Genomic DNA, 22,825 nt, shown 5'->3' with positions numbered 1-22,825 from the left:
TTAGTCTGATCAAACTGTTCAATACTTGAGATTTCCAAATCACTTATCACACTGGAAATGAAAGGTGCACTCGACTCGACAAATATAGCAGAAATAGTAATAGTATGGAAGCCTGCTTTTCAAAAAACAGGCTTGTCTCAAAGGCAGGAAATTCTACCATATAGATTCCACCAGGTTTTACAGAAGTCCTCTGTACATGTATTTAAAGATTAATAAATCACAGTTTACCAGCTAGTATACACTACATTGAATAAGCAAAGAAACAAGAGCTCATCATTATACACAGACTGGAATGCTGGGATTACTGGAAGAATGTGGGTGGTCTACAAATCAGTCTAATCTCTGTCTGATTAGTGTTAAACCTATACCATCCCTGCACGCACCTGGCCTTTTAATGCTCTACTTGACCACTATTAATGAATGAGCCAATCAGAACAAGGACTCATGCCACACCCAACAGCTTATCCAATCATGTGTCCAGGCATGTGTTTCCTACATTCATTCATCACAAACCGAAGCCACTGTTAAGAGAGAGCATATAAACAGTACATATAACCATTTAAACAGGGTCTTCTTATTTTTGGTTTGAAATATCAATAATTATTTTGCCATATGACCCCTTTAAAGATAGTTTGAGCAACTAACATCAATTAAAACACAGACATACAGAAAAATGTAAGATTAAAAAGAGCACACCGGTTTATCATCATTTTATCGACATTTATTTCCTTCTAAAGCTTTTCCAACAGTGTATACAAAAGCATCAAATTAATATAAAAGGTTCAAAAACAGCTAAAATATAAATATATCTAGCATCAAATAATCGTGTGAACCTACAAGCTTAACATCACTGAATGACATTTCCATGATCTCTCCTATCTTTTAAACATTCGTGTCCCAGAGAGCCTTGCTGAAATCTGTACAGGTGTAGGATGAGGTCCCGAATCTCCTCCCGTTTACCGCGCACCTGTTGTCGTGGAAACCAGCGCTCCAATCTCAATGGCAATTCAAAGTCTACCACAGGGTCCTTAAAGATATACAAATAGCACTGCGATCAAAAAAGACTCTTACACAGATTTGAAATTTAATTGAAAATTTGGAATAAAGAATGAGTGTAATTCTACCTGTAAAAAACTTTCTGCATATTGTAGCAGATAAAGGCCACAGTCACTGCTGTTGTCCTGTAGAGGGACTGCACAGTGGAACCCTACCATGCGTTCAGCACTGAAGTCACGATAACCACCTCTTTTTGTCTGCCACTCCACCTGAAGGTATCTAAAAAACCACATCAAAAATAAATCATGTCATGGAAAGAAATTTCATTATACATATATTAGTCATAAATAAAGACTGAAATTACAGGCAAAAATATCCTGTAATATAAGATAGCAACCACAACAGCATTTAACATAAATGTGAGATTAAGTTGGAGTGTATTAAGTTCGCAAACACTCACTCGCGCAAGAGTTTGAAGATGCGTTCGTGAACTGACAACTTCAGGGAATCCATGATGAGAATGCACGGTCTAAAAAAATAAAAGGGAAAAATTATTCTCAAAACTCGTGGTTAAAAAATGTTCGTTTAATAATGTTAGTTAGTTTTAGTTCAAAAATAGTTGTTTGTCATGCAATACATTAGAGTGAAATCCTTTTCCTGAAAGCCTGCATGACTGCATAATAAAAATAAATAAATAAATAAATATATATATGAATATAAAGTAACATAATTATAGAAAATGTAAACTTTTTATATAAAAAAAAACAGAAAATATCTCAAATCCATTATAAAGTATGTATGCAGCACAAATGTTTTTATTTATTGAAAAACCTAAACTATTATCTTTTCGCGCACTAAATTCTCTACATTATGACAAAAACAAATCCGTTCATTTAAAAACACACACACATACCTTTTACACACAACAGGTCTCTTGCAGGTATTTTCCGTACAGTTCTACAGAAGGAAAAGGTTCTGCTATAACTGTTCATGTGCAAACTCTCTGTGTCCACATGACATTTTATCCAATCAAATGCAATTCAAGAAATCAAATTTTCAAATAAAGATTTCTGACTAGCAAGACCTGTTATTAAAGTTGATCTGACTTACGGGAAGATGAAGAGTCGTGCTTGACTTTATACAACTGTCATCTAGATTAAGAACAAACGTTTATCTAGAATCATCAAATGATACTTTAAAGTAGTGAGCATACATAAATTAATAGTAAAGCATTAGAATTAAAATTTCAGTCAAAACTGACACATCTTGCCTTTGTCCTCCTCACTATTGGAGATATTCTCACCATGGATCTCACCCTCAGGCTCAACCAAACCTTCACCTCCATCACCCTGCACAGAGTCTCTGCCGTCCCTCTTCACATACTGTGGCTCCTCTAACCCAGGAAAACAGATCACCACGAGGTACCAGTGAGCTCTGAAACAAACATCAGACATGATATAAGACACTTATAAACATGATATGATACAAACTGGTATTTTCAAGGTACAATGAAAGCTCAACCTTTTATAATGTCCATAGAGAGCACAAATTAGTGAATGAAATGACAAGAAAAAAAATGTAAACATCTAAATAAAAAGCAAACAGCTCTAAAAATACTGGCCCTCAAAAGTAAGAATGGCTTAGGTTTCCAAACACTATTTATAGTATAGCTCATACTCACTCTTGATTGACAGGCACAAACAGGAAGTCTTTGTCAAAGATGTCTACATGACGCGTCCATGTCCTCACACGCTGATGCCTTCTGACCTGAGCTCTGATGGACAACCAAAGTTGCAAAAACAAAAACCCATTAGTAACAATAAGCATTTTCAGAGGAAATATCAGTATCTCAAAAGGAGTATGTATGAATATTTGTGTGCCTTCTAACAAATACTCACGGTGTGCTTGTACTGTCCTCATTAGCGTTGTCTCTGCGTGTGAGCTGTTTATAGAAAAAACTGCTGAAAACATGAGATCTGTCTACAGATGCTTGCGGGGCCCTTTGCACCAGAAGATACCTAAAAAACACACATACAAAATACATATATACACATAGAAAATACTGAAAGAGGACTGTTTGAGAGTCTTGGTAGCAAAGATATCTCTAGCGTTACATTTATGCACCTAAAAACATACACTACAGTTCATAAGTTTGGGGTCTGTAAGAATTTGTCATTTTTTTCATTCTTCTTTATGCACACCAAGGCTACAATTAGCCTATTTGTAAAAAAAAGAAAAAAGAAAAAAAAAAAAAAAAAAAAAAGGAAAAAGTACTATTGCTAAATATTATTGTAATTTAAAATCATTTTTTAATTGAATGTATTTTAAAATGCAATCTATTCCTGTGATAGCAAAGCTGAATTTTCAGCAGCCATTACTCCAGTCTAAATTGTCACATAATCCTTCAGAAATCATTCTAATATGTAAAATCATTGTAAGACTTATCGACCCCAAAGATTTGAATGGAAACATATTGTTAAGAACAGTAAATGTTTAGTTGTTTCTCACATCAGAGCTTCATATAGGCAGTTCTTGATCAGAACATGTTGCAAACTGGATCAAACTTCATGCTGCTAGTCAAAACTCCCAGTTCTTCATCCCACTCATTCCCAAATAACGGTGTCTAAAAGCAATCTTTAGTTGTCTTACTTGAGGTAGAAGTCGATTATGACATCATTAAGAAACTCGCCACTGTCTAAACACTCCAGGTCTTCTGTCGTCACGGTGATGGCTCCTTTCGTGGGCGGAGGAGGGAACTGAATCAATCTAAACAGTTTAATGAAAGTCAATTAGGACTGAATTAAATGGGTCAAAACTGACAGTGACATTTATAATGTTTCAAACTATTCTGCAAGAATATTAAGCAAAACAAAACGTTTACAGTATGATTTCTCTTGAGCACCAAATCAGCATATTAGAGTGATTTCTGAAGGAACATGCAACATTAAAGACTGGAGTAAATGCAGCTTTGGTGAGCAAGAGATTCGCATCAAAAACATTAAAAGTGGTTTTACCTGCGTGCCGGAGCACAGTGTTGGTACGGTGTCCATTCTGGCCCAAGTGTAGGAGCCAAAGTAACACTGTATGAGCCCTGAGCTCTACTGTGGCAAAGCGTGTAAACTGGCTTCAAATGAACATCAGAATCCTGAGACTGGAAACACACATTCAATCCATAAAGTTGCCAAAACAATTTGTTCTTTATCTCCTAGAATCGCTATTTCTCTACCTATTACACCAAGATCAAACTAATCTGGAAAAACAGATCATTCAAAAACCACCAGACTGACATACAGAGGGCCTGAAAAGTGAAAACGGTTCTGTATTTTATATTTAACAATATGATATAATTGATATAATAATTAAAAATCAGCCTAATATTTTTTTACTAAATTACTAACATTAAAATTGAACCACGGGAAAGAAATTAATTAGCAAACATGAAAAAAAAAAGAAGCAAAGATACATTCACAGCAGATACAGCAGTGTTGGTTTGAGGATCAGTGTCAGGCGTCAAAAGCTGCAGAAGGTGTGTTTCCTGGGAGCTCTGAAGCACTTCCAGGCTTTCGGACTGTGTGAGAGGGGAGAGGGGTTCAGAGGTGCTCTGATTCTGAACCATGTCCAGTAAAGAGGCCAAGAGCGCACTCTCAACACCAGTTACAGGTTCAGCCAAACACAGCAACACACACGTACTGGCTTCAGCTGTAAACACATTAATCATAAGGAGAGAGAATATAAAAAGTAATTTCATTGCTTTCAAAAATAAAAGCAATATTAACAAATATATAACAATACATAGCAGTATTATCAGTAATCAAGAAAGCAGACAGGTAGCTGACCTGGACATGTGTCTGGCAGGATGACGGACAGTTCATTGCGTAATCTGTGTGCCTGGTCATCAGACAGCCAAAAGAGGACCAGAGAAGGGGGTGGGACCTCGTTGTCCTTAGCCAGGCCACACACACTCAGTACAGGCTCATCCCATACACTGTATTTACACACATTAGGCGTCGATATAGAAATGTTCACTGAAGAACCTAAACAAACAAAAAGGAAAAGAGCTTTAAAAATGTATAATCATATAGGTTACACACAGATATTACCGATATCTAATTATAATATAAAATGTCATATTAAAACAAACACAAATTATAATATAAATAATTTCTGGAATAATACATGTTATAGATTTATTAAACAGTTAAATAATAAACTTTAACACAAATGTATAACATTCACTTCACCAGAATGTTTCTAATAATAATTTTTTTAAAAAACATGTTTACCTCTTAATGAAAAGGTGATCTTGTCTGTAGTGACCTGAAAATTTGTATTTAAAAAATCAGTGACACAAACAGTAAATAGAGAGACTGCTAGACTGATACACTTCTTGTTGTACTTTTTCCTTATGTAAACCTCAGCTTGAATCATGATTTGAATGATTCAGACATATGTGGCACCTGGACAACAAAACCAGATATAAAAGGTCAATTTTTTTTAAATTGAGATTTATACATAATCTGAAAGCTGATTAAATAAGCTTTCCATTTATGTATATTGGAATCTGAGGGATAAAAATAAAACAATCTAAACACTGAGAAAATCACCTTTAAAGTTGTCCAAATCAAGTCTTTAGCAATTCATATTACTAATCAAAATTTTAATTTGTATATATTTTCAATGGGTAATTTACAAAATATTTTCATGGAACATGATCTTTACTTAATATCCTAATGATTTATGGCATAAAAGAAAAATCTATATGCTCTTGCAACTTGCAAGGTTTTGTGCTCCAGGGTCACATATTTGATCCCTCCAACCCACCACATCGACATAGCACCCTCACCTTCATACTCTCACAACTGGCACTAACTCCACCCATGTGAAGGGAAGACAGCTGGAGCTCTACCACAACTGAACTCTGACAATGAAAACATACAGACACACATCAGCGCCAGTGTCAGGCTGGAACAGCCCCCGTTAAACTAGATGTTTTTTTTTTTACATCAAGATAAGCTATTATGAGACACCGTAAAATCAGCTATATATACTAAATATACTATTTAGTAATTATTTAGTAAATAAAATGAATTATTGTTGTTCAGTAGATGGATCACTAAAAACTCTTACAAACTGATCTTCTATATTCATGTCTTTTGCACCCTCCAGTGGCTGGATGTTCAGGGAAGAGGCTTCCATCTCTTTACTTTCCTCTTCTTCCTGTTCTTCTTCCTCTTCACTGGACAGAACAACTAAGCAAGGCAACGATGGAATTATTCAATTCAAATAACAATCATACAAAGTTAGAAAAAATGCCTTGGTATATCTGTGTGGCATGTAAAAATCAAATAATGTTATTTATTAGTGAAATTATATTTACCAATTACACTTCCGTTCAAAAGTTTTTAAAAATGTTTTTTAAAATGAAGTCTTTTATGCTCACTAGGGCTGTATTTATATGATCAAAAAATACTGAATAATCACTTACTAGGCTCAGATGGGGAGAGCTTAGAGGACTCTGTGTTGTAGCTCCGCCCCTCTGCTGTCCCAGAGGCGGGGTCTGAGTTGGGAACACGTTCACCTGAAATGCTGTCCATACGAAATCTTTTAATTTCCGCATCAAACCCGACTGAGAGGCATAACACACTTTCTCTCGTTCCATCCAATTCCTGCACCACCTCTCCATTCCTGAGCCAGTGATTTTCCATATCTTCTGAAGCATATTTTGGCCTTTCTTGTGTTTCTCTCCTTTCTTTCTTATTGGGAAGGTGCTATAGAATCAAATGTAGATTAAAAAATGATGATCTACAATAAAAACTAATAATATTTGAATCCTAAACAAATGTACCAAAGAGATGTTCCACATCATACTGTATAGTTTGCTTTGATATACCAATAAATGGTTTAATAATGCATTTAATTTGTTTTTAAAATGTATTTTATTCCTGTGATGGTAAAGGTGAATTCACAGTATCGTTACTCCACTCTACAGTGTGACATGAGCCTTCAGAAATCATTTTAACATACTGATTGGTGCTCAGTTATCAAAGTTGAAAACAGTTGTGCTGCTTAATATTTTTGTGGAAACCATCTGTGATACACTTTTTCAGGATTGTTAGATTTTTGCCAAGGTGTACAGATCTTACCTCGCTACCTGATGTTTCTTCCCTCAGATTACCCCGGCTTGCTAACGATGAAGAGGGGCTGTGTAAAGATTCACATCCAGAGGATGGTGCTTCCTCATGCTGCAGAGAACCTTCAAGAAGTAATACTTCGGTCTCTTCAAAAGTAGATGGTTTGGTCTGTTCAGGCAGCTGTGGCGAGTCACTTTCTCTGGTTGAACAGGAGTTACCTGATACTTCAGATGACTCTAATAGTTTCAGTGAGGAGTTCAGTTGTTTGGATTTCGGATTTTGGATTTCTTCGTGTGGACATGATTCATTTTCAGTGGATGACTCATTCTGATTATGGGATGGTGAAGTGGCTTTTGGTCCAGTTGAGTCAGTTTCTCCTCTTTCTGTTAGACTGGTACTCCTCTTGTCTTTGAGTGCAGCTGTCAAGGTCTGATCACTCTGCCTTTTGCTCTCTGATTGGTTTGTCTTTTGGCAAATCTGCCCACATCTCAGCAATCTCTGCCCGATCTCTGTCTGAAGGACATCTTCTAAAACCACCTTGACCTGGCGCCTATAGGAAATAAGTATATACACAAATAAAATATGTCACATAAAAATCAACTAGACTAATGCAAAGAATAACAAACACTGTAGCTCCTTAAACATACTTACTTTACTTGCGGATCCATAACTACTAGGCAGACAGTTTAAACACATTTAGGACATTCTGCGCAGCTGTTTATTGACTTATCTGGTTAACTAATGGCACAGCAACCATTTGAAGTACTAGCAGCGTGGGCATGGAATGAGACGGGTCAACATGCACAGATGGTGCATGAATGATAAGCAAAAGGGTTTAGAGAGGGAGTGTAGATGTGAGCTATATCATGCAAAACAGGATTCCCCTCTGCTATTTTGAAATAAAAGTCTGATATAAACTATACAAATATATATTCTAATGATTAGAAGGCAAACACTCTCCCTAGTTCACACAGGTTGTTTAATGAAACTAAGCAGGAAAAAGTCTGAAAATTACAAGCATAACACATCAAAACCTAATCAGTATTCAGCAACTTTATTACTTTAGCCAGCAACCTCTTTGCTAAAACTGACTTGACTTTAACTGTAAGTGAACATCAGGGAAAATAATACAAAAACTGCCTAAAGGAGCATACACAAATCATGTATGATTAATACTTGACTAAATAAAATCTCAAATACATTCAGATGATTATTTTTTAAATACATCAGTAAAACACATCTCTGAATAAAATCTATGTCTATTTATGTTAAAAAACAGTACATTCCAATAAAAAATGTTTAAGAGTCATTGTAGATTTCGTATGGTATCCTAAAAACTACTGTCTTGAAACACTGCAATCATGTTGAAGTATGTAATGTGCGCGATGCATCATTTCCTTTGTCAGGAAACAGGTGGTGGATTATCAAGAATGTAAAATAATTCAGTTAGAACCCTCTGAAATCTGCATTTTTTTCCAAATACGGTACATGCCATGTTGAGTGTCTTCACATAAAATATCACATATGCAAGTCTGCTGGCCGACATCTGCGTAATTCAAAACTACATATTTCATGTAATGCAAGGCACAGCAAACAATATTGTACGTGTTTATACAACCACTTAACCTAATGTTTCCTATAAGTGATGAAGAACAGGCTTCGCCTTCAGAATCTGATGGATAATGTAGTTAGCATGTTACCTTTTGATTTCCTGCCGTATGGTATGCTCTTGATCACTTGATGTACCATTTGAGGCCAGCTGTGTCCAGTGGATCTAACAGTACAGAAGAATACAAAGCCAATAAGAAACTATCAAAACATCAAGAGAGCACAGCTGTCAAACAGTTCACTAGATCATTAAAAAATAATAATAATAATCTAAAACCAGATAAACAAACATTCTATGTTAATATGCCAAATGAATTCAGTGCCTGGTGGTGACTGTATTGTTAGGCTAATAAACTATACAATTCGGTTAAAGAATGGTTTATTCTAATCACTATTATTAATTAATTAAACACTAGTGTATTTTATCATATTGATATATGCACTTTGTTTTATAAAAGCAATAAGGCACGTAAAAACTATAATTATAATTATAGTGGTTTAATTGAAAAGAAATGCAGTTCTTAACTAGAACGTAAAAATAATTTTTCAACAAATGCACAAACGATATGTTCATCATATCATAGACACCTTGGAGTGGCTCTTATTCCGATCTTTTGACATCTCTGTATCCACACGCATATCCTCAGCTGTGGATACTATCCTGGGGATCTTAAGAGGACTTTCGGCCTGGGACACATTAAAAGAGGTTATTTCACTCTTTTGGATTTAAGTAAAAACAGTGAAACACAGTAAACACTATATAATGTGTGATTACATGTCATGCATTGACATACCTGACAGCTGTCACGTTTGATCTCAGGTGAGAGGGTCAGAGCTCTCCTCCGGTCCAGGGAAAAATTACAGGACTTACGGGTTTTGTCATGTGGCATCCTGCAAACAGATGTTTGAAATCCCAAATAAAGCAATGAAAATAAACAAAGACAGGACAGGATCAAAACCGAAATATAGCAGTGTAACCAGTCCTAAAATAGCTAAATAAGATGCATTATATCATTAGATGATTTTCACTAATAGCCTGAATCAAAATATCAGGTATATTATCTGCCAATGCACTGAAACAATCAACATTAGCACACATGCACATTAAAAGTGCTCCTAACTGACCTGTGGCTAAATACAATGTCCTGTTATACCTTCATATGGTTTCAGTTTTTATATATTATACCGACTTTTTAAGTCCCGGAGTTAGTTTAAACCGTGGAACATGGCAAATGAAGATAATTCAGCTGAGGAACAGAAAACGAGCACATGAATATTGGGATTATATTCCTCGATTAAAAACTTCCGCCACTCGCAGGAAGTCGCACGCTCTTCTTCGATGTGAAAAAAAGCAAGATCTTGCAAGGTAGTGTGCGCCATCTAGCGTCATGAAGAATATGCTAAGTCTATGATATAAACTAGCGTAAAGTGGTGAGGTAATACAATGTATGTCCAAAACTAAGTGGACACCACATCAGTACCTGGTTTTTAAAACATTTATTAATAGCAGTATAGCAGTGGAGATTTGGTCCCATTCAGACATAAGATCATTAGTGAAGTCAGACACTGACAGTCAGAAATCCAATTCATTCCAAAAGCTTTAAACAGGTGTCAGGTCTGGCTTTTGTTCTGGTTTACATTTCCACAGTCAGTAGAGGGGCATAAGTCATGCTAACACTCAAACTGATGTATAATACATAACAATATAAACTATAAAATGCAATATCTTTTCGCTTGATTTCATTCCTGCTTTATGAATCTTATAAAGGTAGGGTGGACAGATCTAACAGCGTTACAAAAATAAAGCCAACTTTCAAACAACCTTTTTTGCAGGTCACAGCTCTTGGGGATATATATAAAAGTGAAGGTCTGTCTCAACAGGTAAGAGTAGACTACTTTCGATAAAAGGTCCAACATATTATTAGAAATAATTTTTAATTTAAGTTTAACTCACCTGTCGAAAGGAAACACCACAAGTTAAAACACATATATTTCATCAGATTTCTCCATCTTGTAAAAACACTACCAATGTTTACCCTTGTTTTACCTCTCTGTGTATTTTGCCAAGTCTTCAAATTTTGGCTTGCACGTCTGTAATGAGATCTAAACTTCTTTTTCCAAACCGTTGGCTAAAGATCCTCTAAACATCATTCATTTATTTCTTTCCTCTACTTTACTTTTTTTTACCCACTGTCACTATTGTTGTGAATTACTTTGTAGAGTGTGTTGTCAAACTGAGTGTGGGTTCTAAGGTTAGAAAACGAGTATGTTCGCTTTCCCCACTTACATTTCCTTCCAATACTGAGAACTGAACCCATGCCTTTTTGGTAAGTCTGTCTGTGTCTGTAACCATTACCCAAGACTGAGGAGGTGCCAAACCTCAGTGGCTCCTGGGCACTGAAGCAAATGGCTGCCCACTGCTGTGCCCTCACAGTGTGTGTGCTCACTTGTGTGTGTGTGTCTGTGTGTGTGCACTTGGATGGCATAAATGCAGAGCACAAATTCCTAATATGAGTCACCACACTTGGCCTACATGTCATGTTGTCACTTAAAAAAAATAATAATGTCACACAGTGCCAGAAACTGGTTAAGATTATGTTTAAGTTAAAACTCGCATGCTTATTTCACGCTTATTATTTGCAATCCTGTAAAGATATTTTGCATCACATGTGGACCCAGTAGATTATTATTATTATTTAATATATGTGTATATATATATATATATATTGCACGAATGTGCTTTCTTTATGCTAGGGCCTAAATTAAATCTTTCATTTGATGTTTTGATGCACCATATATAAAAAGTATAATGGTATATATAACATATAAAGCACTGCCACCAGAATTTAAAGAGACTTTCAACTTGTATAATAAAAAATGTTTCTGGAATAAATTGCCTTCCCTGCCTTTAATACTGAAAATTGGCAACAAAATAATTTGTAATGTTTCCTTTATCTGTGATGATCACTATGAGTATTAATGAGTATTACTGAGTATTAATTTAAATCCCACTTTAATTTCTGAATTAATTTATTGGGATGAAATACATGATAAAAAGATACATATATATATATACATTTTTTAAAGAAACATGTTAAGTAAATCATTTAGAGTTCATCTCTAACCTAGTGGAGGAATTATGTCATTGTGATTTTGTCATCATTAAAATACAGCTATGTGTTTATCTAATTAAAGAATATAGCTTCCTAGAATGGACAGTACAAATATACCAGAGATTACAAAACAAAGCTAATTTAATGAGTTTTTTAGAAAAAAAAACAAGAGAACAATGACTGGACCATTTTATTAGCTGTTTTTATCATTACAAAAATTACATAATCTTATAAAGAGCGGCAGATGTTATTGTTACTGACAGCGATATGTCTTCAATCAGTGTACAGTCAGTTATAAATACAAAAGCTGCAGGTAAACATCAGATCTGAACCGCCCCTGAGTCAGAGGTTGATGAACAGACCTTCACAAACTACAGCTCATGGGAAACAGAAAAAGAGACAAAGAGAGAGAGAGGAGCAGCAAGTGTTGGCACCTAAGAACAAAACGTCACTCAGAGCAAAACTGGACTGATGTCAGATCTTTATTACAATCTGCCTTCCCATTTTAAAACCTCTACTTAAAAGACCAGCTTAGCTGGCCTTGTTGAAACACTAGCATCCAAAACACAACACACGCTGGTGTCCAGCAATGCAGTTTTTTCAGCCTCCATTGTGCCCAGATTTGCTTCTGCGTGACCTTTAACCTCAGGAACCACATTTCTCCATAGATGTCTCTGTAGATGCAGATGACCCTGCAGCACCCTCAGGCTCTGGAGCGGCCATTAATGCTGCGTCTGATGCATAGCGCTCCTTTTTACCTAGAAACACAAACACGTCAGGCGACTTCAATATGACATTGATTTGACCACACCATTCACTCTAATGTACTTCTGTACTCTGCCTCACTCAAGACAGGCTACAGAGTAATAAAACACTTTCACCCTATGTTCTTTTCTGTATGTTTCTGTATGTTTCTGGGTTTTCTGTGTGTGTGTGTGTGTGTGTGTGTGTGTGCGTGTGTGTGAAAGAGAGAAAGAGATAAGCGAGTATACCTCACCTTTAGCCAGACTACATGGTGTGAGCACAGGTTGTTCTGCTTGCTCTCCCTCTTTGAGGGCAGCGCGGATCTTGCGCACCACGTAGACGCTGGCTGTAGGGAAATGTTACAAATTAAACATCATACAAATACACAAAACAAAATTCACTATGGTGATCCTATAAGGCACAGTTCTTTCAGAAAAATAAAATGCTTTAGAAAATTCTTAATTAAAACCTCATTATTTTTTTTTTACAAAATGCAGTGTGGTAATACCATAGTACAGTGCTCATATCAGATGTTTGGACTTTTAACTTAACCATGGTAATAATGAATTATCATTGTATTATCAAAAAAGGTCAAATCTTGTCGTTCATTTCAGTTCATTAAAAATACACAGTTGACATAGCCTACAGCTGAAATATAATATACATATGCATTACTACAATGTTTAACGAACATTATTTTGTACATAATGAATATACATTCATGTACACGAATTATAAACGAAACGAGCAGGGATAAGAGCGTAGTATTTTTATATTTAATATATTATAGGTGTTTCGTAAACAGAAACTGAAAGGTTCGAAGCTTTTGTTCTATTGTTAAAGGCTTTAAAGAACTGCGTCTTACCTTTTATCAGAAGTCACACCATCGTGTACAGTTTCTACTTTCCGTTTCGTAGAAATAAATTTGCCTTGAAACACAAGCGTCTTGTACAAGCTATGAACGTTATGTTGTTGTTCCGGTGTTCTGACAAATAATGCTACCTATCAGATTATGCTACCAACACTGTATTTATCATACTGTAAGGGTAGGTTTAGGGTTGGGGTAGGTGTACATGTTAATAAAGCCTCACACCTTATTAATATCATGCATGAAGCAAAATCTGATAGGTAACACTTTTCGCTATCGAATTATGCTACCATTGGTTTTAATGGGAGGTAGCATTTTTCGACAAGGCAGCACAAATCGACAGAACACCGGCAGCGCCCTGTCTCTTCCAGTAGTAGTTTCACCAGCTGCTGTTATGAAAATGTTACGTAAGGGTTACTGTAGCATTTCTCATCAGTTTTACAACGTACTTCTCATTGATTGGCTCCTTTGCCACTTTTGATGAGTTGTTCACCAATCGCTATGAACGCGCTCAGATGACGACATACAACACGGCCAATCAGAAAAACACAGCATAAAAATCAGATCTCCTTTTGTTTATAATAATTATCTCCTTTAATTTATATTAAACACTTTAAATAATATTTATTTCATTTCTTTCTTTTTTTTAACTACATAGAGCTATAGAGAGATGGAAAAATTATAAACTTCTGACAAGAATATACAGTGTATGTTCATTCACTGGCTTTCATAAGACTAAGTTACACAAACAGACACCAATTTAAAGTTTATATAACTGATTTATTCTGTTTAACGTTTTATAACCTTCATTAAGCGGTTCATGGGAAACATGCCAGGGCTTTCTCATGAATCATCCTGACTTAAGTGCTAAGAGACTCGATATCTAGACTAATTTAACTTAATTAACTGAAGTTAATAAGAGTGCCAGCTCTTTCTACTAGACAAAAGAAAAACAAACACAAAATACATCGTATTAGATTTGTATTTTAAATTTGCTGAATCTGCAAACGATACAAAAATATAATGTACATTTCCATAAATAAAATAGTAAAACATGCACAAATGTTTTCGAAGTATATGTCTGAAATAATCAGCTGAATGAAATAGAAAAGGCTGTCTTTAATTCCATTATATACAACAAACATTATTTTGAGGCGGTAAACAGCTTGATTGAAAGATTTTCCACATTAATACAGTAGAACAAATCTTGTGCTATCATTTATCATTAATGGCAAATGAAAACATACTATCAACCATTTTCTTTTTTGTTCTCCAACTATAATAATACATGCTATAATTAAACTGTCCACAGGAAAGCTGCAACACTGAAACACTGATAGAAATTCTTTAAAGGCAAAAAAATGTAAAAATGTGCACACACACACACTTCCTAAACATTCTCCCAGGGTCCCCTATCTTTTAAGATCATGTCCGGGCTGTAAAATAGGACATTGTTGTCCTCATCATCGGAATCGGAGTGTGTACTAAGGTCATGTGTGTATCTTACATTTGCAGCATGGTACTCTCCAATCATTGTGCTATCACACAGTCGAGACTGGATAGCCATCTGAAGAAAAATGTTACATGTACAAGAGCTTGAAATCAAACAGAATGCTAAGGTGATTAACCACAGCTGAGAACAGTGAGCATGAACTGTACCTTTATTCCTGTTGTACTCAACTGACTCCAGGTGTCCTTACCGAAGACAAGAGCATTTGCAAGTCCATGCAAGGGAGCACTGAGCACGTGCAATAATGTCAGAGAAAACACAGGATCCTCTGGGTAAGCAGCATTATGAAGTCTGCAGAAACACACATACAGATCAGACACACATGCACAGAGATGCACCCAAAGGTGTGAGGCTTGTGAGCCAAAAAAAATAAAAATCCCCATTCAATATGACTACACCAAAAACCAAATAAATAAACAATAATTGTATTTTATTATAAAATTATGACAATTTAAACAATACAGAAATGTTATTAATGCAATAAGTATTTAATAATGGTATTTTACATAACATTTCATTTACAATCCTAATATTTATCGTGGTCTTAATTTCTACGCTTTCCATTGTTAAACTACAAAACATCTATTTTGGTGTAAAACTGCTGAGATGCTCCTCTTATGCTGATTGATTTACTCTCGATTACACATTTAAGAGTTCAGGTAACAACATAAAACAAAAAAGTAAATCTGTATTTATCTGTATCTGTATTTACATCCATGTAAGATGTGGTGAGAAAATACAGTTACCGATTTATGAGAGGGAAGATAGAGACGAGCAGATAGACAGAGGGATACCACTTTAACGGTCTGATCTCTTCAGATAGAGAGATCTGCAGGAAGAAGTCATAATACATAAATGTATGAACCAGTAGATGGCAGCATTTGCACGTACGCAAATAAATATACACACATACCTTCCTCCTCTCTCTTTCTGGGTTGAAGGTGCCTAACCAGGAACGCATCTGAAATAAATACAGAAATTTTAGACATGCATTTATACTCCTAATCCATGGATCATTATGTTTTGTATGACCGATCGGCGCTGCTCCGGCACAAATCCAATCATCTCTTTCGTGATATTTTAATGTACACTGCTGAGTGTACCACAATAAGACCTGTGTAGAGTACACAGATGTCTGCACGTACGTAAGGGGATTCATTGCGTCAGCACGTGTCAGAATCTGCCAGACGTGCAAAATGTTCTGGAATGTGGAATGTCACTTTCAGCAAAACTGTGGTAAGTCAGCATTACCAGAAAACAGGAAGGAGATAAAGCTCTTCATTTACAATTAATTTTAATTACACACCTATTTTAGACCGCAATTTGCCATGAAATCAAATTTAGGAAGTAGAAAGACCATGTTTCGAAATCACATTCACTCACCCTCTCGTTGGCCACACAGATGATTCGAGCATAACAGCAGGTCATGAGGATAATCAGGCTAAACAGAGGAATGTACCATCTGCAAATAAACAATACTTTACACCTCAAACAAGAAAATACACAGAGGCCTCAAAACGTATTTGGACACTTGATAGTGTGCTTGTACTATCCCTTCTGTTAAATGCTGACCTTGCTACAGTGTATTTATACAGTTAATTAATGAACAATATTAGTTACTAATATTAGTACTTACTATATGGTTAGGGTTAGGATTTCTTCCAGCTAATTATGCATTATAATAGTAAGTACATGTAACGTGTAACAAGGACACCTTAAAATAAAGTGTTACCTAAAATAAACACCTAGGGATGCAACAATATTAAAACTCTCGAGAACTGACTGAATACAATTATTTTCATTTTAAAGCCACTACTGATAAAAGGACAATCAATAATTTAATATATAATGTATTAATTATATCATCATTATCTTATATTTGTAATAATTAAAAAGTAGAGTATGAAAAACGTAAATGTAAAATACAATTAAATATTTAATATCGATCGATACTGATCAATTAAATACTGGCTGATACAGTACAGATATCTTGTGCACTCATGTAAATATTATGTAGCATTCATGCATTTTAGGTGTCCAAATATACTTGATGCCAGTGTGAACAATCCTTAACACAGCATAACTGGACATAAGTAAAAGTGAAAAACACTGTTATAAACTCCAGCATGCAAAATAACCTGTCAGAAAGAATGGGAACGGAAATTCCTGAAATTCAAAGAGCATGAGCTACGTGAGCCTCTGAAAAATGATGCAGCTCATAACATAGTTTCATTCGTCCAAAACAAATTCATTCCTAGCAACAACATGCATTTCTGCGAACCCTCACAGGCATGCTGAACATTAAAAAACTTACATGCCAAACCTCCACCCGACATGCTTATCTGTGATCCAACTGCAGGAAAACAATGAGACAGAAAAGACTGATGATGAATGTAAGTGATATGATTGCAATTAAGAATCTATCAAAAGTCAAAAGCCACTCACCACCAGGCTCCAGAGGGACCGTAGTACCCAGCCATCAGGGGGAGGGTGGACATGAGCAGAGGAACCCCCCACGCCACCAAATGATAAGGTCTGAGAAACACATGCAGATATTAGGAACACTCTATCTGTATGTATACACAACTAAAAGTGTTTATTTGTGTGTGTGTAGTGACTCACATTTCATAACGTTCAGTTCTGATTTCTCTCACCAGGTTCAGGTACAGATTAAATGTAATAAGACAAACCCACATCAGTGCGGTCCAGTCTGAAACAAACAATGAAAGCTATAATAACTATTGCAACAGCATTTTATTATGAGAGTGTCAACACAGGACGTTGTGCTCCTAATTTGATGCACTAAAGTTACTTACTTTCCATTTAAATGACTTTATTCAGAAATATCATACTGCATGTGTTTTTTTGTGTTGTGAATTTGATGTATTCGAATGTCTTCTGCTAGTTACATCAAAGGCAAAAATAAATCCTCTTACTATCCCATCTCAGAACTGATTATCTGTTAGTTCACATATGAACACATATCTTTAAATCAGTTGCCAAATTTACCAAAATATGTGAGCCACCAGGCTTGGAAATTACACAGAGATCCCTCTAGATGAGACTCTCCCTGCAGATGAGAAGAAAGCAACAGGTGCGATGAAATAAAGTTATTAAAAAGAGAGAAAATATTTAACTTTATAACATCTCTAAATTCTCCAAGTCTGTTTTTCACACACAGGAATCAGTGCAACTCACCATAACATAAGCAACACTGTCAAAAGCTGCAGCTACTGTCAGACTGAATATCATTTTCTGAAGGGCAAAGGAAAAAAAGACATACAAAATGCAAATAAAAAAGTTTCAATATTACTTCAAATAATTCATAATAATCAAAAATATGACTGATTATGAAAATTACTGGTTAGAATTATGGATGCAAGTATTAATTTATTTAAAAAAAAAAAAAAACGAACCAAACAAACAAACAAAAAACAAATGAACATTTGAACCATAACACATACTGTACCTGAGCCAAAGAGTTATATCGGCGGAGCAGCCATATTGCAAACAGCATGAAAAGGCTACACAAAAGGGAATTTTAATAAAGTTAAGAATGCTTAAAAGCCACTTTAAAAATAAGAAGAAACGTGTAATTTGATTTGACTAACCATGCCACTAGTGAAAATGTCCCTGTGGCTCTTTTCACCTTAAGAATCACATCCTGTGAATTAATACACATACATAAATCTAATTAAAACTAAAAAAGAATAGGAAATCAAGGAGAAATAGGATTCCAAGAAGACAATAGTTTTTTTTTCAATAACTCTTTTAAGTAACGTTAGCATAAATACCTCGTTTATTTATTCATTTATTTTTTTTTCCTAACAGTACCCACATTTACACTTTAAGACCCTCTCCGACTTTTCATCAAAGCAATGCAGTCAGTCAGGTGTTTCCTTGCTCCTCGTGTGCTGTGCCCCTCACAGATCAATAAATGATTCATTTCCTGTTGAACTTACGAATTTCCCACAAAAACGTTTAAATGTTTAACTCAAATTAAGCTGTCATAAATCCCTCCACACTATCTTACTTCCATGTCTTTCTTTCGGAAAAAGTATTAGTGAACATCATCATGGCTGGAAAGAATGATGTCATGTTGTGATTAGCATGAGGGCTAACAAGTTAGCATTTACAGTAGTTTTTAAAACGTTTATACTTACGCATCGATAGTCGTCGGGTACAGCGTTGAAGAAAGGACAACGGGAGCTGCTAGTGTTGCTAACCTCGAGTGGATGTTCATCGCCCATGATTATTACTTCTTTTTACTGACTAATATTTTGATGTGGAGTACACACATCATGAGAACCATGAGAACAACACAGCCACATTGACACGTAAGGAGTGCGCAGAGGGACAAAAACACGGCGAGACGAAACGCGGTGACGTTTACCCTTCACCATCACAGCCAATATTCTTCTTCTTCTTCTTTGTTTCGTTTGCATTTGCATTTCGGGTGCATTACCGCAACCTACTATGTTGGAGTGTGGGCCAGAGTTTTCCTTCCCTTGAATTAAAAATAAATACAGCTAATAATAGTAATAATACTAAAAATATTTCCTGCCCCTAAATTCTATTTATCAATCCAGTTTCTCTCAAATAACAGAATAACTTCCCTACTTCAATATCAAAAACATTTTTTAAATTTAATTCTTCCTGATCAAACTTTCTACTTTCCTCCCTTAATACTTCCCGCTCACAATAGAATTTTTGACAGTGAAGAATTACATGCTCGACTGACTCCTCTATTTGGCAGTGTTCACAAACTCCTGAAGGGTGCTTATTTATTAAGCGCAAAGTTTTATTAAGCCTAGTATGTCCTACCCTTAGCCTTGTCAAAATTTTATCCTCTTTATTGTTTCTTCTGGCTATCCTTCCTGTACCCACATTTTGCTGTAATATATAGAGATGTCGCCCTGTGTTTCCTGTATCCCAACTGTTCTGCCACTACTTAATGATGTTTCGTTTAATTATTCCTTTTGCTTCAGACTTACTGAGTGGAACGCACAAGACCTCCTCCTGCATCAGTGCCTGTTTTGCTAATGTATCTACATCTTCATTTCCTTTAATCCCTCTGTGTGCTGGAATCCACATAAATGTTACCTACATGTTCATATTTTTAATTCTGTACAATATTTCATAGATCTCATTTACTATATCTTGTCTGCTGTTAGATGTAATTGACTGCAGTGACATTAATGCAGAGCATGAATCAGTACATATAATAACTTTTTTAATTTGTAATTCTTCTACCTTCTCTAATGCTATTAAAATTGCCAACATCTCAACTGTATACACTGATAGATGATCTGAAGTCCTTCTCTTACCAGAAACATGTCATGTAGGAATACTAAAACCAAAACCTGCTTTCCCTGTATTAGGATCCTTTGATCCATATGTATATATTTGAACATATGTTTGATATAGTGTTTGTATTCTATCTTCCACCATTACTGCTATATTTCCAAATCCCTTTTGACCCTGCATTTTTTTCAGGAAATATAAATCTACTTACACTGGAGGAAACAACCAAGGTGGTGTCACTGATAATGGCACTGTCGGGATATATCCACCTTGATTTAATGTCATGTCTCCAGCTATTTTTTCACATCTCCATGCAAAGCATCCCCGTTTAGCTCTTTCACTCTCCCAACATGGGAGAAGTATCTTAGTTGTAGGATGTCGATCCCCAGAATGCCCTTGTAAATTTATCCAGTAGTGCATCATTAGCTGCTTACGTCTAATGTGCAACGGCATTTCCCCCATCTCAACCTGAAAAGCAGCCACAGGAGTTGTTTTCATAGCCCCACAGCATAGTCTGAGAGCTTGAGCTTGCACCACATCCAACTTCTTTAATGACGTTTTTACTGCCGATCCATAAGCAATGCACCCGTAATCTAATACTGATCTTATCAATGCTATATACACATTTTTACTAGCAGGCCTACTTGCCTGACCCTGTTAAGCATCTCATCACATTTAGTATCTTTTTACACTTGGTATTTAGCCTTCTGATATGTTCATTGCATGTTAACTTATCATCAAACCACATACCCAAAAACCTAAAAACTTTCACTTTATCTATTTCTTGCCCATACATCTTTACCTGAGCTTCAACCCCTCTCTTTCTAGTGAAAAATACTGTCTTGGTTTTTCCAATTGCAAACTTAAATCCCCTTACAATTGACCATCTCTCCACCACATTAATTGCCTCTTGTATTTTACCTTTAATATGATTATTGTTCCTTCCCCTTTTCCATAAGGCTCCATCATCAGCAAACAGTGACTGTCCGATATCCCCCTGTACTTGTGAAAAAACATCATTAATCATTATGGAAAAGAGTATAGGGCTAATAACACTGCCCTGAGGAGTACCATTCTCTACCATGTATCTTCTTGAAACAGCTGTCCCAATTCTTACTTGTATACTTCTCTCATCCAAGAATCCCTTAATCCAATTATATGTCCTCCTATTCCTATCATTTTTAATTTTATCATTACTCCTTCCTTCCAAACCATATCGTAGGCTTTTTCTACATCAAAGAACACTGCCATTACAGATTCTTTATTAACTTGAGCTTTCCTGATCTCTGTTTCCAAACACATAACAGGATCCATTGTTCCTCTACCCCTCCTAAGTCCACTCTGATGAGGTGATAAAATTCCTCTACTTTCCATATAAAAAGATAATCTATCTGTAATAATCCTTTACATTATCTTTCCTACATGTGATGTAAGTGCTATTGGTCTATAATTCATTGGGCTTGACAAATCTTTCCCTGGTTTCCTGATAGGAATAATTACTGCTTCTTTCCACCCAGCTGGCAATTTCCCTAAATCCCATACTTTATTATAAAACCCCATCTTTGTAGATGCTAAAACACCTAAATGTTCTATCATTACATAGCAGATATCATCTTTACCCGGATATGTTAATCCAGATCTTTTTATTGCCCTTCTCATTTCTTCCATTGTAATTGGTGTATCCATTATACTGTTACTATCCTCCCTTCTTTCAAGTAAATCTCCATATGCTAATCTTGTCATTGTCCTTCCTCTCTTGCCCTCCTCCGTTAAGTTATCGGAACTATGAATAAGAGTAAATGCCTTTGCTATCATCTCTGCCTTCTCCTGGTCAGACACTGCTGCTTCCTCCCCCATCTTTAATATTGGATACTTCCATTCCCTTCGAATTCCTCGCATACTCTTAATCATGTTCCACACATCTCCAACAGGTGTTGCTCTACCAATTTTGTTACAGAAAGTCTGCCAACTTGCTTTTTTGCTTTTCGTATAATTTTCCTAACCTTTGCTTGTGTTTCTTTATATTTTATCAAATTTTGAAAATTATGTGTTTTTCTTAATAATCTGAGTTTCCACCCGATTCATTCCCACACTCCTCTGTCCACCAGGGAACTGCCTTTCTTTTCATTTTCATTTTGCTTTTAGATATCGATTCTTTAGCAACTTGTAGTATTGTTGTTCTAATATTTTTATCAATCTCCTCATTTAGATCTATTTTGTCCATTTCTATTTCACACATATATTTAAATCTTTCCCATTTGCACTACTAAATATCCATTTCCCCATTAATTCCCTTTGATCCTTATTTATTTCCAATAAAACACTACACCATACTGGAAAATGATCACTACCTACCAATGATTCTTCAGATAGATCCCACTCACATATTCCCGCTAAATTCCTAGAAACTAAAGTTAAATCTAATGCTGAGATGTTCCCTGTATGTACATCTATTCTAGTCCCTCTCCCATCATTTAAACACACCATGTTTCTCTATTCTAACAATTCTTCTATAACCTCACCATTTACATCTGTTTTTACTCCTCCCCAT

At 35.7% G+C, this 22,825-nt stretch overlaps 2 protein-coding genes and 1 long non-coding RNA gene across 6 annotated transcripts; all 3 read right to left on the bottom strand.

Annotated features, from left to right (window-relative positions):
* Positions 1–699: 699 nt before the first annotated feature.
* senp7 (SUMO specific peptidase 7) lies at positions 700–10,082 on the bottom strand. 4 transcript variants are annotated; one of them, XM_059499859.1, is made up of 21 exons: positions 9,926–10,082; positions 9,530–9,626; positions 9,324–9,422; positions 8,828–8,901; positions 7,140–7,677; positions 6,482–6,764; positions 6,124–6,245; positions 5,840–5,914; positions 5,280–5,313; positions 4,833–5,030; positions 4,460–4,695; positions 4,011–4,147; positions 3,646–3,762; positions 2,895–3,014; positions 2,678–2,770; positions 2,260–2,430; positions 2,107–2,140; positions 1,910–1,953; positions 1,457–1,525; positions 1,125–1,275; positions 700–1,027 (listed from the first exon to the last, which is right to left on the bottom strand). In XM_059499859.1, the coding sequence occupies exons 2-21, from the start codon at positions 9,623–9,625 to the stop codon at positions 848–850; spliced, it is 2,871 nt and encodes a 956-aa protein (XP_059355842.1). In that variant the 5' UTR covers position 9,626; positions 9,926–10,082; the 3' UTR covers positions 700–847. The 4 variants fall into 4 exon arrangements, with proteins under 4 accessions (XP_059355842.1, XP_059355841.1, XP_059355843.1 ...); XM_059499858.1 differs by having other exon boundaries at positions 2,107–2,147; positions 2,267–2,430; XM_059499860.1 differs by having other exon boundaries at positions 2,107–2,147; positions 2,267–2,430; positions 6,575–6,764.
* Positions 10,083–12,020: 1,938 nt separating this feature from the next.
* On the bottom strand, positions 12,021–13,574 carry LOC132094696 (uncharacterized). Its single transcript, XR_009422377.1, has 3 exons — positions 13,458–13,574; positions 12,846–12,938; positions 12,021–12,606 (listed from the first exon to the last, which is right to left on the bottom strand). It is a non-coding gene; the product is annotated as an uncharacterized LOC132094696 (long non-coding RNA).
* A 1,265-nt stretch (positions 13,575–14,839) lies between these two features.
* On the bottom strand, positions 14,840–19,368 carry si:dkey-100n23.5. Its single transcript, XM_059499353.1, has 13 exons — positions 19,134–19,368; positions 18,582–18,634; positions 18,440–18,494; positions 18,169–18,225; positions 17,980–18,040; positions 17,593–17,680; positions 17,416–17,505; positions 17,285–17,323; positions 16,354–16,432; positions 15,884–15,931; positions 15,717–15,799; positions 15,120–15,261; positions 14,840–15,027 (listed from the first exon to the last, which is right to left on the bottom strand). The coding sequence occupies exons 1-13, from the start codon at positions 19,218–19,220 to the stop codon at positions 14,851–14,853; spliced, it is 1,059 nt and encodes a 352-aa protein (XP_059355336.1). The 5' UTR covers positions 19,221–19,368; the 3' UTR covers positions 14,840–14,850.
* Positions 19,369–22,825: the final 3,457 nt, after the last annotated feature.

This window comes from Carassius carassius, chromosome 19, assembly GCF_963082965.1.
Source record: "Carassius carassius chromosome 19, fCarCar2.1, whole genome shotgun sequence".
In the NCBI taxonomy this organism is placed as follows: Eukaryota; Metazoa; Chordata; class Actinopteri; order Cypriniformes; family Cyprinidae; genus Carassius; species Carassius carassius.
This window is presented reverse-complemented; position numbering and strand designations above follow the sequence as displayed.

Bases quoted from the DNA above. Each gene is read 5' to 3' on its own strand.
- senp7 (XM_059499859.1), bottom strand. From the start codon at position 9,625: ATGCCACATGACAAAACCCGTAAGTCCTGTAATTTTTCCCTGGACCGG. The intron at 3,763-4,010 runs GTAAAACCACTT...TAAACTGTTTAG, and splicing joins CACTGTGCTCCGGCACGCAG to ATTGATTCAGTTCCCTCCTC. The intron at 2,141-2,259 runs GTGTCAGTTTTG...TCTAGATGACAG, and splicing joins GAGGAGGACAAAGGCAAGAT to TTGTATAAAGTCAAGCACGA.
- si:dkey-100n23.5 (XM_059499353.1), bottom strand. From the start codon at position 19,220: ATGGGCGATGAACATCCACTCGAGGTTAGCAACACTAGCAGCTCCCGT. The intron at 17,506-17,592 runs GTGAGTCACTAC...TGTGTTTCTCAG, and splicing joins AGAACTGAACGTTATGAAAT to ACCTTATCATTTGGTGGCGT. The intron at 15,800-15,883 runs GTATGTGTGTAT...TTCTTCCTGCAG, and splicing joins CAGAAAGAGAGAGGAGGAAG to ATCTCTCTATCTGAAGAGAT.